Here is a 14,191-nt window from a genome sequence, read left to right as displayed (position 1 = left end):
TGTGGCAAACGAGTCGTTTAGATCGGTTCATATTCGGGTCTGATTAATTTTGATTTGGGTTTGATTTAGATGACTCGGTTAAATATTGAGTTGGATTGAAATTGAATTGTCTTAAGTCAAATTGAGACAAATGGGATTTTGTTTAGGATTCAAAACTTTTGATTACTTCAAGCTTTGTTCATTATTAGTAAAGGTCCTAAACTTTTTTGTTAAGCTAATAAACAGTCCTACTCTCTCGTCCCATATCTTTTGACTACTTTAGATATTCTCTCATTCCGTACTATTTTTATACAATACAAGTATGCCAGAGATCCAGACTCCAGAGCATACTAGATTTCGACCAATCCTGGTTTGAGCCGGGTTAGGCTCCGAAAGTTCTCCCAAATCCTAACAAGTGTTGATCCCTTCTCAAGATACCTTTATTAAGGTGGAACCACTCTCTTACCAATTGATCTAAACATTTGTCTCTCAATTCATACTACAAGTACTACCAGCTTGTATTAAACTTTTGTACATCAATGCACTATTACTTTGTACCAAGCTAAGTTTGGTCTAGTAGAAAATATTACACCTTCCTACCTTGAGTTTTGGGGTTTAATCCCTAGTTTCCCATTAGAGACACTTTGAGGGTGGGGATCTCTTACCCTTCCCCCTCACTTTCAAATTGTCAGGCCCACAAATATTGGACCAAATAATCGTGAGGATTGAGATCTGATGAACGTTCTTTACCTTACCTTATAAAAAATGCACTATTACTTTGTATTAATCATTATTTTAACTTGTGCAAATATGCATAACCATAAAAGACACTTATTAGGGAATAGTAATAATATCGATAACTCAATTAGGCAGTCACACAACTAAAAACAAAGTATATGCAGTTAGGCCTCAGGTGACATGTACACCACTAACTACATCCAATTCACATTTCATGGGTAAACACTTCTCTTATGTGACCTATCACCCCAATCAAATATCTCATGCTCCAATCCCTCCAAACTTCAACGGTAGTTAGGTACAAATTTCATGTAAACAAGTAAAATATAACTAAGCAAAATAAAAGATGATAAATGTTTGTTTCTACTTCCTATATATATTACTTCCTTATTATAAACAGTATCATCAAATTCACTTCTTTCACAGAATATTTCTTACCCTTTTGATCTTGTTCATTTTGTTACACTACAATCTTTTTCTTGTGCAAAATTTTTAATGTTTTGAAAATAAATAAATTAATTAAACCAATAGTTTTGCTCATAATGAGATTCTTCACATTTGCCAAGTACATTTTCATGCTTTGCTTATCAGTTCTGTTGTTCTCTTTCCCTCTTAAATCCAATGCTGCATTATCGAGTGATCGAGCAGCACTTCTTTCGTTCATGTCGTGTATCGATTTAGACCCTCAAGGAGCTCTAAAAACATGGAATTCTTCACATATCCATGTCTGTAATTGGACTGGAGTAACCTGCAGCATCAACGAAACTCGTGTCACTAAGCTTGATCTTAGAGGTAGGTTGTTAAGAGGAACTATTTCTGCTTCTCTTGGAAATCTTAAGTCTTTAAGTATCCTAGATTTGTCTGAGAACTTTTTTCAAGGCCAAATTCCGCCTCAACTAGGCTCGATTCCAGGGCTTTCACAGATTAGCTTAGCATCAAATCTTCTTCAAGGGGAGATTCCTCCTGAATTAGGTAGTCTTAAGCAGTTGAATTACCTCAATTTAGGGAGTAATAACTTGGTGGGTCGAATACCCGAGCCATTATTATGTTATGGTTCATCATCTTTGGAGTATTTAGACCTTTCTAATAACTCTCTTAGTGGGAAAATACCCATGAAAGAAGGGTGTGAGCTTAGGGAGTTGTCTTATCTCTTGCTTTGGTCTAACTATCTCTCAGGTCATGTCCCTCTAGCTCTTTCCGAGTCCACGAAACTCAAGTGGGTTGATCTAGAATCTAATAATCTAACAGGGGAAGTGCCCTCAAAAGTGTTGAGGAAGATGCCTATGTTGCAGTTTGTTTATCTGTCTTACAATGATTTTGTAGGCCATGATGGCAATACCAACCTCGAGCCTTTCTTTGCTTCTTTGGCCAGCGCTTCTGACTTGCAAGAACTTGAGCTTGCAGGGAATAATGTTGGTGGAAATTTACCTACCAATATTGGTAATCTTACAAATCTTGTACAACTTCACCTAGATGATAACCTTATATATGGGTCAATTCCTCCTCAAATATCGAACCTTGTTAATCTTACCCTCCTTAACTTGTCTAGTAACCTCTTAAATGGTTCAATCCCACAAGAGTTGTGTAAGATGAAGAAGCTAGAGAGATTATATTTAAGCAACAATTCTCTCTCGGGTGAAATCCCATCGGCTTTTGGTGACATACCTCATTTAGGTCTCTTAGACTTGTCTAAAAACAAGCTATCAGGCTCAATACCTGATAGTTTTGCCAATTTACCTCAGCTAAGATCGCTACAACTTTATGAAAATCAACTCTCTGGACCGATACCTCCAAGTCTAGGGGAATGCATCAACTTGGAGATTCTAGACCTGTCACACAACAGAATTTCAGGGGAAATTCCTGGTGAGGTCGCAGGATTGAGAAGCTTGAAGTTGTACTTAAACTTGTCGAGTAACCTCTTAACTGGTCCGGTACCACTAGAGCTTAGCAAAATGGATATGGTTTTGGCAATCGATGTATCCATGAACAATCTCTCTGGTACTATACCTTCACAACTTGAGAGCTGCATCGCTTTGGAGAGTCTCAATCTATCGAATAATCACTTAGAAGGGCGACTTCCAATCACTGTGGGCCTATTGCCTTATCTGCAGTCACTCGATGTATCAAGGAATGGGTTGGTTGGTGACATTCCTGACTCATTTCAGGCATCTTCGACCTTGAACAAGCTTAACTTCTCCTTCAACAACTTTTCTGGTTATGTGTCGAACAAGGGTGTGTTATCCTTGCTAGATGTAAATTCTTTCCTGGGAAACAATGGTCTTTGTGGTTCAATCAAAGGCATGCCAAGTTGTCAGAACAAAAATTTTCGGCACCATTACATGTTTTTGCCAATCCTGGTATCAGCATTTGGTGTTGTAGGTCTGTGCATTTTTGGTCGGTCTATGGTACTTGAAAGGAGAATAAAAGGAGCTTACAACGGGAAAGATACAGAATCTTTGAAACAGATGTATGAAGAGCCTAAGTATCCAAGAATCTCCCACCAACAGCTTGTTGAGGCAACCAGTGGTTTTAACTCATCAAGCTTGGTTGGTTCAGGTCGATTTGGGCGTGTTTATGAAGGGACTCTTCAAGACAACACCAAAGTAGCCGTGAAAGTTTTGGACTGCAGAGCTGATACAAAAGTTTCAGGAAGCTTCAAGAGGGAATGTCAGGTTCTGAAGAATATTCGGCATAGAAATCTGGTCAGGATCATAACAATCTGTAGTAAGCCAGATTTCAAGGCAATTGTTTTCCCTTTAATGTCAAATGGGAGCCTTGAAAATCATCTGTACCCATGTAATGGATTAAGCCGGGGGTTGGACCTGGGACAGCTTGTCAATATCTGCACCAATGTCGCGGAAGGAATGGCTTATCTCCACCACCATTCACCGGTTAAGGTTGTTCATTGTGATCTCAAGCCGAGCAATATTCTTCTGGATGATCACATGAATGCTCTGGTGACTGATTTTGGCATTGCAAAGCTTGTAAAAGAAGATGATGAGAGTCTGTCTGTTCATGATTCTGCTTCTTTTAACTCTACTGATGAATTGCTATGTGGCTCTGTTGGCTACATTGCTCCAGGTTAGCAACTTAATATCCTCTACTTAAATTCAATTGTTGTATTTTATGATTCCAAAATTCTGATTACTCAAAATTATTTCATACTTTGTATTAAAAAAAGTCACCTCAGGATCAGTGGTGCTGATAAAAAATACAACAGCTAACAGTTGCATAGAAGATTTCGCGCTCATTTATAATATGATTGCTATCTATTTTTGTTTAATGTTATCATGTAATGTTCTCTCTAATTAATGATCTGATATTAATCATGCAGAATATGGCCTAGGAAGGAGGGCTTCGACACAAGGAGATGTATACAGTTTCGGGGTACTTCTGCTAGAGATTGTTACAGGAAAGCGCCCTACAGATGTTCTTTTTGATGAAGGTTCAAGCTTACAAGAATGGGTTAAGAGTCATTATCCACACAATCTAGAGCCTATAATCGAACTTCCCCTAAAAAGATTTGCTCCTTATGGCATAGGTTCACAAAACAAGAAGATTGTGTTACGCGAAATTATCTTGGAACTGATAGAGCTCGGCCTAATATGCACACAACACTCTGCTTCAACACGGCCAACTATGCTAGACATAGCCCAAGAGATGGGAAGGCTCAAGCAATATATCTTCAATCCTTCCTCGATACTCATTGATGAAGTTCATTCCAATGTTTAATACAGTACAGTCCTCATTTTGGGAAATTTTGCCTTTTTCTCAACTCGGATTGATTTGTATTTGAAGTTGTACAAAAAAACGAAAGGAAAATTGCTCATGAAAACGATTTTTTTTATTGGTTCATGATTATATCACCCATTCTTTTTTAGGGTGTGTTCTTTCAATCTTTTGTAGGTTCTAGCATCATGATGTATGAAGTATAAAGTTAATAGCCTTTTTTTTCTTCTTTTATTGGTTTAATGGAAACTCATTCTTCCTATAATCAGAAGAAGCTAATGGATTTGTGGTCCATTCCATTGCTAGAAGCCTAGTAATGCTGTCATTATTTCTTAATTGGTTAATAGGCTAGGCTATCACAGCCAACCATATGTAAAAGTCTCACAAGGGATGATAGGTCAATCCCATGGATTATTAAAATCACCACTTAATTTTAAAGTACCGCCAGGATCAACTAGGAGTTTCTCAAAATTGAGGACAAAGGATTGGGGACTTTAAAAAAAATTATTGGCCCAAATCACCACAAATCTCAAAAGTATTACCTAAGTGATCTTTTATACAGCACCGCTACCATCCAAAGTAACACCAAAATAATGTACTCCATCAGTCTCAAAGTTTACTACAACACTCATCTTACGAGCACTATATATCTATAATATATTAACCTTGAGATAAACTAGGAGTTCCTCATGAGACGATTTCATCTAAGACTAGCTCACGACCAAATGCGCCCTCTTGCATTCTGTTAAAAGCGAAGTCTGGAAAGTTGCCTATAATTGTGCAAAAAGACCAACATAACTGATGAATCCAATCAGTAGTATTTCTTTTGGCTTATTTCTTGTTTTATGCAAGCTTATTACCTACTCAGCACAATCCTACTAATTCATTACTTATTTGCTAATGCTTTCTCTAATAGAAATGCACTACATTATAATCTCTCTTTTTGCCTACCCTTATATGTGTTGACAAAGCTCAGAAACCAGTGGAGGAACCAAGCTACCCAACTCACTAGCTTGATCAGGCAAGGCGATACAGTCATTATCAGTACTACCCCTCAGCAACATACAGGAAGAATGAAATCCAAAAAACTAGAAAAAGTGATTAAAGAAAGTTTTTGATTTGTTTGTCTTATAGCAGCTTTAAGTATGATTACCTCAGTTCTATCATTTTCTCTTCCAATCTTCTCAAAGGTACCAGATCATATTTTTTGCCTAACTACTTTATTAATGTGAGATATTGCAGGAAAATTAATATATTATGTAATCTATGTCAACCCATTCCATAAACAAAACAATCATAATTCAGTAAAAGTGTTGAAATTAATAGATGTAAAAGGCTAGCAACTGTCTATTTCATCTTATGACTTATAGGCTAATCCTGCCTTCCCAACCGCCCCGACCCCCCCCCCCCAACCCCAATGCTTCCTAGTTCCTGCCTGGAGACCACGGTCCACAGGGCCGGCTACTAGAAATTGCAAAGCAATCTTTTGCATAGGGGGCCTTAAGATGTGGGTACGATTCGTATGAACGTTTAATCATATGTGTCCATGTGTTCGAGACCATAGGAGTATTGCTGTATTGGGTATTGAAACGTCACCTATAGATATGTTAAGTGTTACCAAGATCTGAATACGAAAGCTTATTATTTTTGCAAGAAATACCCTCTCCCTCTAACATTATATTATATTTGTGACATTTTTTATTGATTTGTACATTTCCGATTTCATAAGGACTCGATGTTTTCTCAGGAAAAAGCACAGGACCCCTAAATTGTTTAGGACAATGTACAATGGGTGCCAATACCAGTCTTCTCCCTCTTCTTTCTCTCTGTTTTCTGTAAGGCCTGTAATCTGGCACATAGTAGAGAAAAAGGCAGCACCTTTAAAAATAATAATGAATTAGGGAATTTCAAAGAATTTGTAAAGCAGATTTTTGGCACTGATCCATCCATACTTGAAAAGTTCATACGTAATTTCATGAAAATCTGCCACCTATATTGACCTGTAACAACTAAATTTAGGAAGATCTGTAAACTTGGGACAACTAATTCATATTACTATATAATACTTAGTATAACTCAATGACCGCGCCAAAAATAATCAGAAAACAGAAAAGTCGGTTTTGATCAGTTCAGTTAAGTATATATATCAGGCGAAGAGAACAACAGCATACTTTCATGATTTATGTTCCTCTTATATTGACCTCTAACAAAACATCAGCATAATGGATCACACTCACAATACAGTTCAAATTGCAAAATATTTGGCCGACTATTTGAAACCAAAACATTCACCTGATAAAATTCATCTAGCGTTATAGACATCATTCAGTGAGTGCTCCGTACTATGTTTCCTTTTCTCAGTTCAACCACATGTCCAAGTCCGATCAATGTAACGTCGTAACCAAATGGTCATTACAATTGAATAACAGCCAGGCTCCTGACTTTTACCTGATAAGATCAGTAGGAAATTTATGCTAGCTCCACTAGTTTCTTAAATAAACACGCGATGCTTTACCAAATGAAGACGCTAGACTGCAGGAAGAACAAGGTGCTTCTGATAGCGACAAGCATAACAAAGATCTAATATATTAGCTCTGTTGTATTCACTGAACAGAAATATACAATCAGATATCGCACTGAAGACATGCATAATATTATATATTACATACTATTAGATAAGTTTTTACTAAATCTTCACTGCCGATATTCTTATATTTTATAATCCTAATTGCAGTTAGGCAGCACAACATTGTACTTCTAATCACAAAAGCTTTACATTATCTTGTTATATTAATCACAAGAGAACGGCTTTGTCATTTGATATCAGTCATGCTGAAGCAATAATTATTCTAATTCATTAGAAAGTCAGACACAAATCTCTATCTCAATCTTCATTATCAGAGTCTGAACTAATTCTCATTGCTAATACAGTCAGAAGTCAGGTCAGGGAGATCATTTCAGTATTAGCAATCAGTTTACTCCAGAATTCAGATTGATGATTTTGGATCAGTTCATCAATCTGAAATCTAGGAAAGCTGAGAGGCTAGATAGCACAAGGTTGCAGACTAATTTTACTACAAGCTAAAATGGTCAATAAAAGCACCTTAGCCAAATCACAGCCAGAGCCAGACTGACATGCTTTAGCCGGACTCAGTAATACAGACCTTAACAACAATAAACGAACATCTGAAAAACAATTTAGAAGAAAATGTTAGGAACTTTGTGAACTTTTTTCAAACATCGCAAAATAGAATACACAGTGAATGGGGGTATGTATTCTTATGTTTTCGTATCCCCATTATCTAAAGTTGCTGATTTTACTATAAACCGATTTATATAGAACTTCAAAATTTCCAAAGGTTTGTGACAAACTGTCATCTTCACCTTACCCTTCAATTGCCATGCAAATTCAAGATGTTCCGAACTTAGTTATAAAAAGTACATTCTACTTAGTCAAGCCTAATCAAATACGAATGAGGACATGATTAAGTTTTGTAGACTAATCAGTGTTCACTTCTCCTTCAAAATGGTAAGGGCACAGCTAAGCCTAACAAGTTGTGTAGAGCCAAGTTATAGTGTTAGAGCTCACCATGAAAATTGTTAGGTATTTCTTTATCTTTAGTCCACATTTAGTAAAAAGAAAATTATAAAATTGTCCACACTAGAAATGAAGGAATGTTTCACAAACAATCTACACAAGGAGGTGTTTACATGAATAAGGGGTTTACATTTGACTATTACCCAAGTAAGTCTTAAGTCCCCCTTAAAGAAATAGTTGGTCCGTTGTGCAATTGGTCTCGCTCAACTTAAAGGTGAGACACGCATCAAATCACTCCTCAACATTATAACAAGTAACCCCTTAATAAACAAAAGGCACCCTAGCATACATAAAAAGTCACCGCCGACAGACGACAGTATACAAGTTGCCCCAAAACCAACTGGTGACACTGAAAAACTACCTTTCTCCTGACCAGAAATAGTGGGAAATGGGAATACAATAAACCTGTTGTAATCATTCCGGCGGGGTGGCAGTCCTCTCTTGCCTGTAATTTTCTGTCTACATACATTGGAGAGTTTTCTAATTATGATAAATGGATAAGGGAGTCTTGACCTTAGGCTAAGTGTTTTTTATTGTAATAAGCTTTACAGTTTGACAACAGTTCTGGTTTAACAACCTAATGAGGCTGCAATTGTCAACTAACTCAGCTATTTGGCAATAATTTTGACTTCTTCAGCATAAGCTGGTACAAGAACATTCCAATTAATCTCATCTATTTTGTCAGCAGATAGTTGCCGTCATTATCTAGACAAAATATACTTTGATCATTGAAACCACCAACCAAGCTGCAGGGATTCAGAGCAGACATTATAAAGGTCAGATGACACGGTATAAATTCTTAGATACTTCCAGCTATCAGCTAATTGATCAAAAGAATTATAACATGCCATCAAAAAAACTAAAGTCGCGCTTTGAAATTGCCTCAATAACCACCCAATTATTGTTTAAATATCGAATTGATTTATAGGATTTGGTAGTACCACGTCCACATAAACCAATGAGGAAGTAAGGAACTACAATCCGCTATGTGGAATGGGTATGAAAATATAATTCGCTACATAACTTATTTTGTGGTTTAGAGAGGCACAAAGACTTGATAAGACCTATAACAAGGAAATTGCACTTAATAATCTTCGATAGAACACCGTCGCTACAAGTTTCTCAAGTGTGAAGCTAAACGAAAGAATGTGTAGGTTTATGGGGGTAAAATATTCATTGAGGTAACTAACCACAAATCAAAAGGAGTTAGGGTGCACCTTTTAACATTGTCTTAGCTAGATGCATGATAAGGCACATCTAATGACTAAGGCAAATCAACTTTCTAAATTTTTAAAAGGGTTAAAAATAAATAAAAATAATAATTTAAAAAAAAAACCTCCTGCTACTTAAAATTGATACAATAAAGATGAATAACATATTAACTTTAGAGCACTATAACTTCATATTTAAGTAAAATGCAACAAGCATCAACCCAAAAGGCTTCAAAAAGTTTTTACACCGTACACCATTGACACTTAGGCTTTGTTCTTTCCACATCCAAAGAGTACATTTCAGATTCCGATAAGTGTTAAGCAAACAGAAGTTCAGATAAGTAGTTCAGAAGTTCAGAAGTTCAGGGCATCTTCCTATCAAAAATCAAAAGATAGAGTGATTTGACAATCAAAAATCTAAATCTCCGCCAAGGCGCCAAAGACTTAGTGTTGTTTCAATCATTTACAAACTTGCATGTATATCCAATTCTGTATGAGAAGGAAATTTACACAGCTAGGAAAACCAAAGAAAACAAGGAGCCATATATGTGCTCTAAGGTATGGAACTCACCTCGAAGAGATGTTTCTATGCGACATAGGTTGTTTTATCTATACATGATATACAGGGAACTCAAAACGCATTTAACTAAGCGATTTCACGACTTCATCTTATGAAAGAAACAGAAAACACAAAAATCCTCTAAGTGAGCATTCTTTTCCAGATACTAATTCTAGAAAAAATAAGGAGCTACCACACCATGATTGTCTAGGGATTTGATTAAGGCCAAAAGCAAAGGATCACCTGTCAAAAGAAAAAAGCAAAGTCATAAAAAGCTTCTTCAATACATAGTAAAAATAGGGGAAAACTTTCAGAAATATACTTATCAGCAAATTATTCATTTTCACCGTCTTCATAATAAATTTGTGATTAATAAATTTTTCAGTGGGCAATCTTTTTTGGATAAACAGAAATATGCTTGATATTAAAACAGAAGGTGAATCACTGTAGAGCAAAGCTATATCAAACACATAATGAGAATCACATTAGTACATTACAGCACCAAAGCAGTTCGGTTATTACATACAACAAAACTATGGCTGTCTGGCTTTCCATTATCTCTCCATCATTCATTCTAAGCGAAATTTGGAGCAACTCAATCGTAAGCTACAGCTATTTTAGGGAATGTGAAATGTTTTAAATATTCCAATATAGTATATGTGACTATTAACACCAAAAGAGTCCTTTTACTATTGCAAAGATTGGCGAATCTAGAAAACATATCTAGTAAGGCCTCCAAAGTAGGGCCCCTAATTCTCAGACACGGCCATTGATGGAATTAAACTTGAATTTACTAGTAGATGAATGAGTTTACAAGGATGATAATGGTTCACAGGCACCCTAGAATTCAATGTCGCATAGTCACACTCAAGTTTCAAAGAGGAATACTAGCGACCAGCGGCCAGTTCTTAAGATTTTATGCAATATGAAAAATGATCAATAAGATACTAGCAAAGGCAGACATGGAGAAGGAATGCATATCGTATATGACATTTAGACTTTTACAATCTAAGATCAACATAAGAAAAGTTAGAAAGCATACCTCTTTAAGGCAACCAGGGGAACGACCTTCTGGTGGCAAAGGCTTCTTAGTCTTCCAGCGAGCTATCTCTGCCTGCATTGAGTCAATTTTATCCCTAATCTCCCACAAAACTCTCAATTCTTCTTCTGCTTTATCAGCGTTTATTTCATGGCCTCTTGTTACAAACCTCTGATCCTCAAGTTGCTTAAGTCTTCTGTTGAACTGCTGAAATTCCAAGTCAGCAACGCCAAATGTTGGTTGTTTAAAAAGCAATGGCTTATCAGTCTTGCACTCTTTTGGTTTAAGTGAATCATTACTGCTACCTGGGGAAAACAATGGCTTCTTTTCCCAATCAATTTTCTCTTTGGCATCATCTGTCTTAGTTAAGCTTTGGTCACTATCTGGAGTCAACAATGGTTTTCTCTCCCAATCATTTTTCTCCTTGACAATAGACTTACATATCTTACCCCAGACAGAATCTAGCATTCCGTTCCTAATTTCACTTTCAACAGTCAGATTGTGGCTTTCTTCCTTAGAATTACCATCTTGATCAACGAAAGAACATATTGGGACTTCAAAGATATCCTGAACACTTGTCGAGCAAGCAGAATCTTCACATGCTTGAACACTGGCTGCAGATTCAGGAGATTCAAGAATATCTGATTTTGCAGGAGTATTTTCAGGGGAGGGATGCAGCATTGGAGTTGCACTTATTAGTGGAACATTATTTGTATCCTCAGCTGAAGGGAAAGTACTAGAGCCCTTAAGATCATCCAACTCCTTCAACCGTTCATCTAACTTCTTAATCTCTTCCCAATATGAATCTTGCTCCCTTCGAATATAGGGGTCTTCACCTTTACTTTCCTGCCATGGGTGTGGAGAGGGTGTTGAGGATTTTGTTCCCTCGGTAGAAGCTCGCCTACTCAACGCACCATTATTTGGAGGAGGTGGTAGTGAACTATTCCGTCTGAGAGAGCTTCGCGAGCTTGATTCTTCTGCATTTTTTCTTGACAACATGTTATCAGGATATTGTATCTCACAGGTACCTAAATCATCACACCCCATGCTTAAAAGTTTGAACCTGTATGCCTGAACTTGGAACTCAAGGGAAGCAATCTGCATTTCTTTCTAATATATTACTTCCTGAAAAGTCTCGAGTGTTTCTTGAGCATGACAAATCTTTTCTTCGGCAATTCTCTTATATTGACTAGCCTCCATTCCCACTGCTGCCTTTTCACCCTGCAAGCGTAATATCATGGATAAAGCTTCATCAGCAGCAGTAGCAGAGGATTCTCTCTCCATATCCAATTCACTGTATAGTTTCTGCAAAAGTTCTTGCTGAGCATGGAGTGTCTCCTTTAGGTAATTAGTCCCAGGTGTGGCTAGAGATAGAGTACGTGCAGCCATCGGGCTCATCAATAGTGTACTTCAATTTTGGATCAGTACAGTTACTTGTACAACTGCAAAGATGCACAAGCATTCACTGAGCATGACAGAATGATTATAAAATATTGGTTTGCGTTAAAAAACCTGATCCAAAAGAATTTCTGGCAAAATGATGTATAACTAAAATAAGTAAACTGGTTAAATCAATTTGCTGCTTTGCAAAGGTAGGTGCAATCAATGTTCTGCTCAAGAACCCCTAATAATCAACCTGCTAGAAAATAACCAAATCCTTGCTCTACGAACATCTTTAAATAACAAGATTATGCTCAGTAACACGCTTACAGGCATTACCCAGTAAATTGAACCGATTCTCAAAACAACATGTTGAGCCTGCTAAGATTTTACTGGAAACACTAATTATGACAAGCTATTAACCAATCAACTAAACAATAAAGCATCATCGCACCTAGGAGGAGCTTGCAACAGCCACAACAGTCCAAAATGTACCTGGAAGCCTAAAGGTTCGTGACAACATCGACCCAATGTGTATCTGGAAGTCTAGGAGTTCGTTACAACAACACCATCCGGTCCAACCCAATATGTATCTAGGAAATTCAAGTTATAAATGGCATCATCCTACCATACTACTGACACCAAGAACTAGACTATTAGTAGTGACTGTTTCTAAAAGACCTACAGCCAAACCATCAAGAAACATGATAGAAACTCCAATCAGTCTTCGCTATCCAATTGATTTCCAAACCTATTTCTCCTTATAAAGGTTGCAACTCAGCAAATGATTCCAATCCAACTATTCCATACTCCACATATTGATATACTATATTAAACAAGCCGGATATGCATAATTGCATACTGTGATAACTTTGCAAATTGGCCCTAAATTGTGATAAAATACTCAAATCTGACACTGAATACTCGTACTTAATTTCAAGAAATTGTAAAGCAAAAAAACACAGCAATACCAGAGATATATTCATCATCCCTCAATTACACATTTTCCACCCAATTCTATCGTTTAAAATTCGTCATATATTACCGCATACTAAACAGGACGTTCATGCTACCAGAAAGACTTAACTAAAAAAAACAGGCATATTTAACACATTAACACCCATAGTTCTCAAATTCCAAAATCTGAAAAATGCAAATCATCGACTACAAAAATCAAAAGTAAAAGAAATGTAAGATGAAGAAAATATACCTGAAAAGTTCAGCAAAACAGACCAAAATTGCAACCTTTGACAAATACCCAGAACACCTGAACAAAAAAAAAAAACCACTTTCTTTCACGTCATCGCACCATTATAAAATCTCAAAACAACAATTTAGATGACACCCATTTGATAATCACTCAAGAGTAAGAAAACCCAGTTTCAATTTTCCCTCTATTTTACAAAAATGACAGAAATTTCTGCAACAAATTTCGAGAAGAAAAAAACCCCAGGAAAATGAAGAAAAATTTAATGCAGATTGAATGAGTAAATAGTACTTCTACTCCAGATATTATTATTATCAGAAAAAACAAATGTGGAAACCAGATGCAATAAACCGACAAATTACCAAAAATTTGACTTATTAAATTATTAACAGATGCTTTTAGATGAAACGATGGGGTCAAATTTCCCATCTTCCTAATGATACTGTAACCTTTTTTATCTTTGGCTTTTCCAACGGTTTCGCTTTGTGGCTTTTCTTTTCAATTCTTTTTTCTCCCTTTGTTTTTCTTATCTTTGATCATTAGGAGGGTCTAGAATGATTACTCGAATTCAAAACTAGTGAGTGATCTAAGCGATTGGCTTGGTTTGATGAAGGGATAATGCGAGAAATTTGTGATGAATAAGGGTATAAGTTCTTAGATATTTGAAAATGAAAAAGAAAAAGGTAAAAAATACTAAGTAAAATAACTATAGGTAATCAAGGTAAGAAAAATTATAAGGCGTCTTTATTAT

At 36.5% G+C, this 14,191-nt stretch overlaps 2 protein-coding genes across 2 annotated transcripts; one reads left to right on the top strand and one right to left on the bottom strand.

Annotated features, from left to right (window-relative positions):
* Positions 1-1,259: 1,259 nt before the first annotated feature.
* On the top strand, positions 1,260-4,690 carry LOC110721880 (putative leucine-rich repeat receptor-like serine/threonine-protein kinase At2g24130). Its single transcript, XM_021901101.1, has 2 exons — positions 1,260-3,798; positions 4,052-4,690. The coding sequence occupies exons 1-2, from the start codon at positions 1,260-1,262 to the stop codon at positions 4,447-4,449; spliced, it is 2,937 nt and encodes a 978-aa protein (XP_021756793.1). The 3' UTR covers positions 4,450-4,690.
* Positions 4,691-9,774: 5,084 nt separating this feature from the next.
* On the bottom strand, positions 9,775-14,184 carry LOC110721878. Its single transcript, XM_021901098.1, has 3 exons — positions 13,444-14,184; positions 10,857-12,295; positions 9,775-10,057 (listed from the first exon to the last, which is right to left on the bottom strand). The coding sequence occupies exons 2-3, from the start codon at positions 11,955-11,957 to the stop codon at positions 10,034-10,036; spliced, it is 1,125 nt and encodes a 374-aa protein (XP_021756790.1). The 5' UTR covers positions 11,958-12,295; positions 13,444-14,184; the 3' UTR covers positions 9,775-10,033.
* Positions 14,185-14,191: the final 7 nt, after the last annotated feature.

Source organism: Chenopodium quinoa, unplaced genomic scaffold, assembly GCF_001683475.1.
Source record: "Chenopodium quinoa cultivar QQ74 unplaced genomic scaffold, ASM168347v1, whole genome shotgun sequence".
NCBI lineage: Eukaryota > Viridiplantae > Streptophyta > Magnoliopsida > Caryophyllales > Amaranthaceae > Chenopodium > Chenopodium quinoa.
This window is presented reverse-complemented; position numbering and strand designations above follow the sequence as displayed.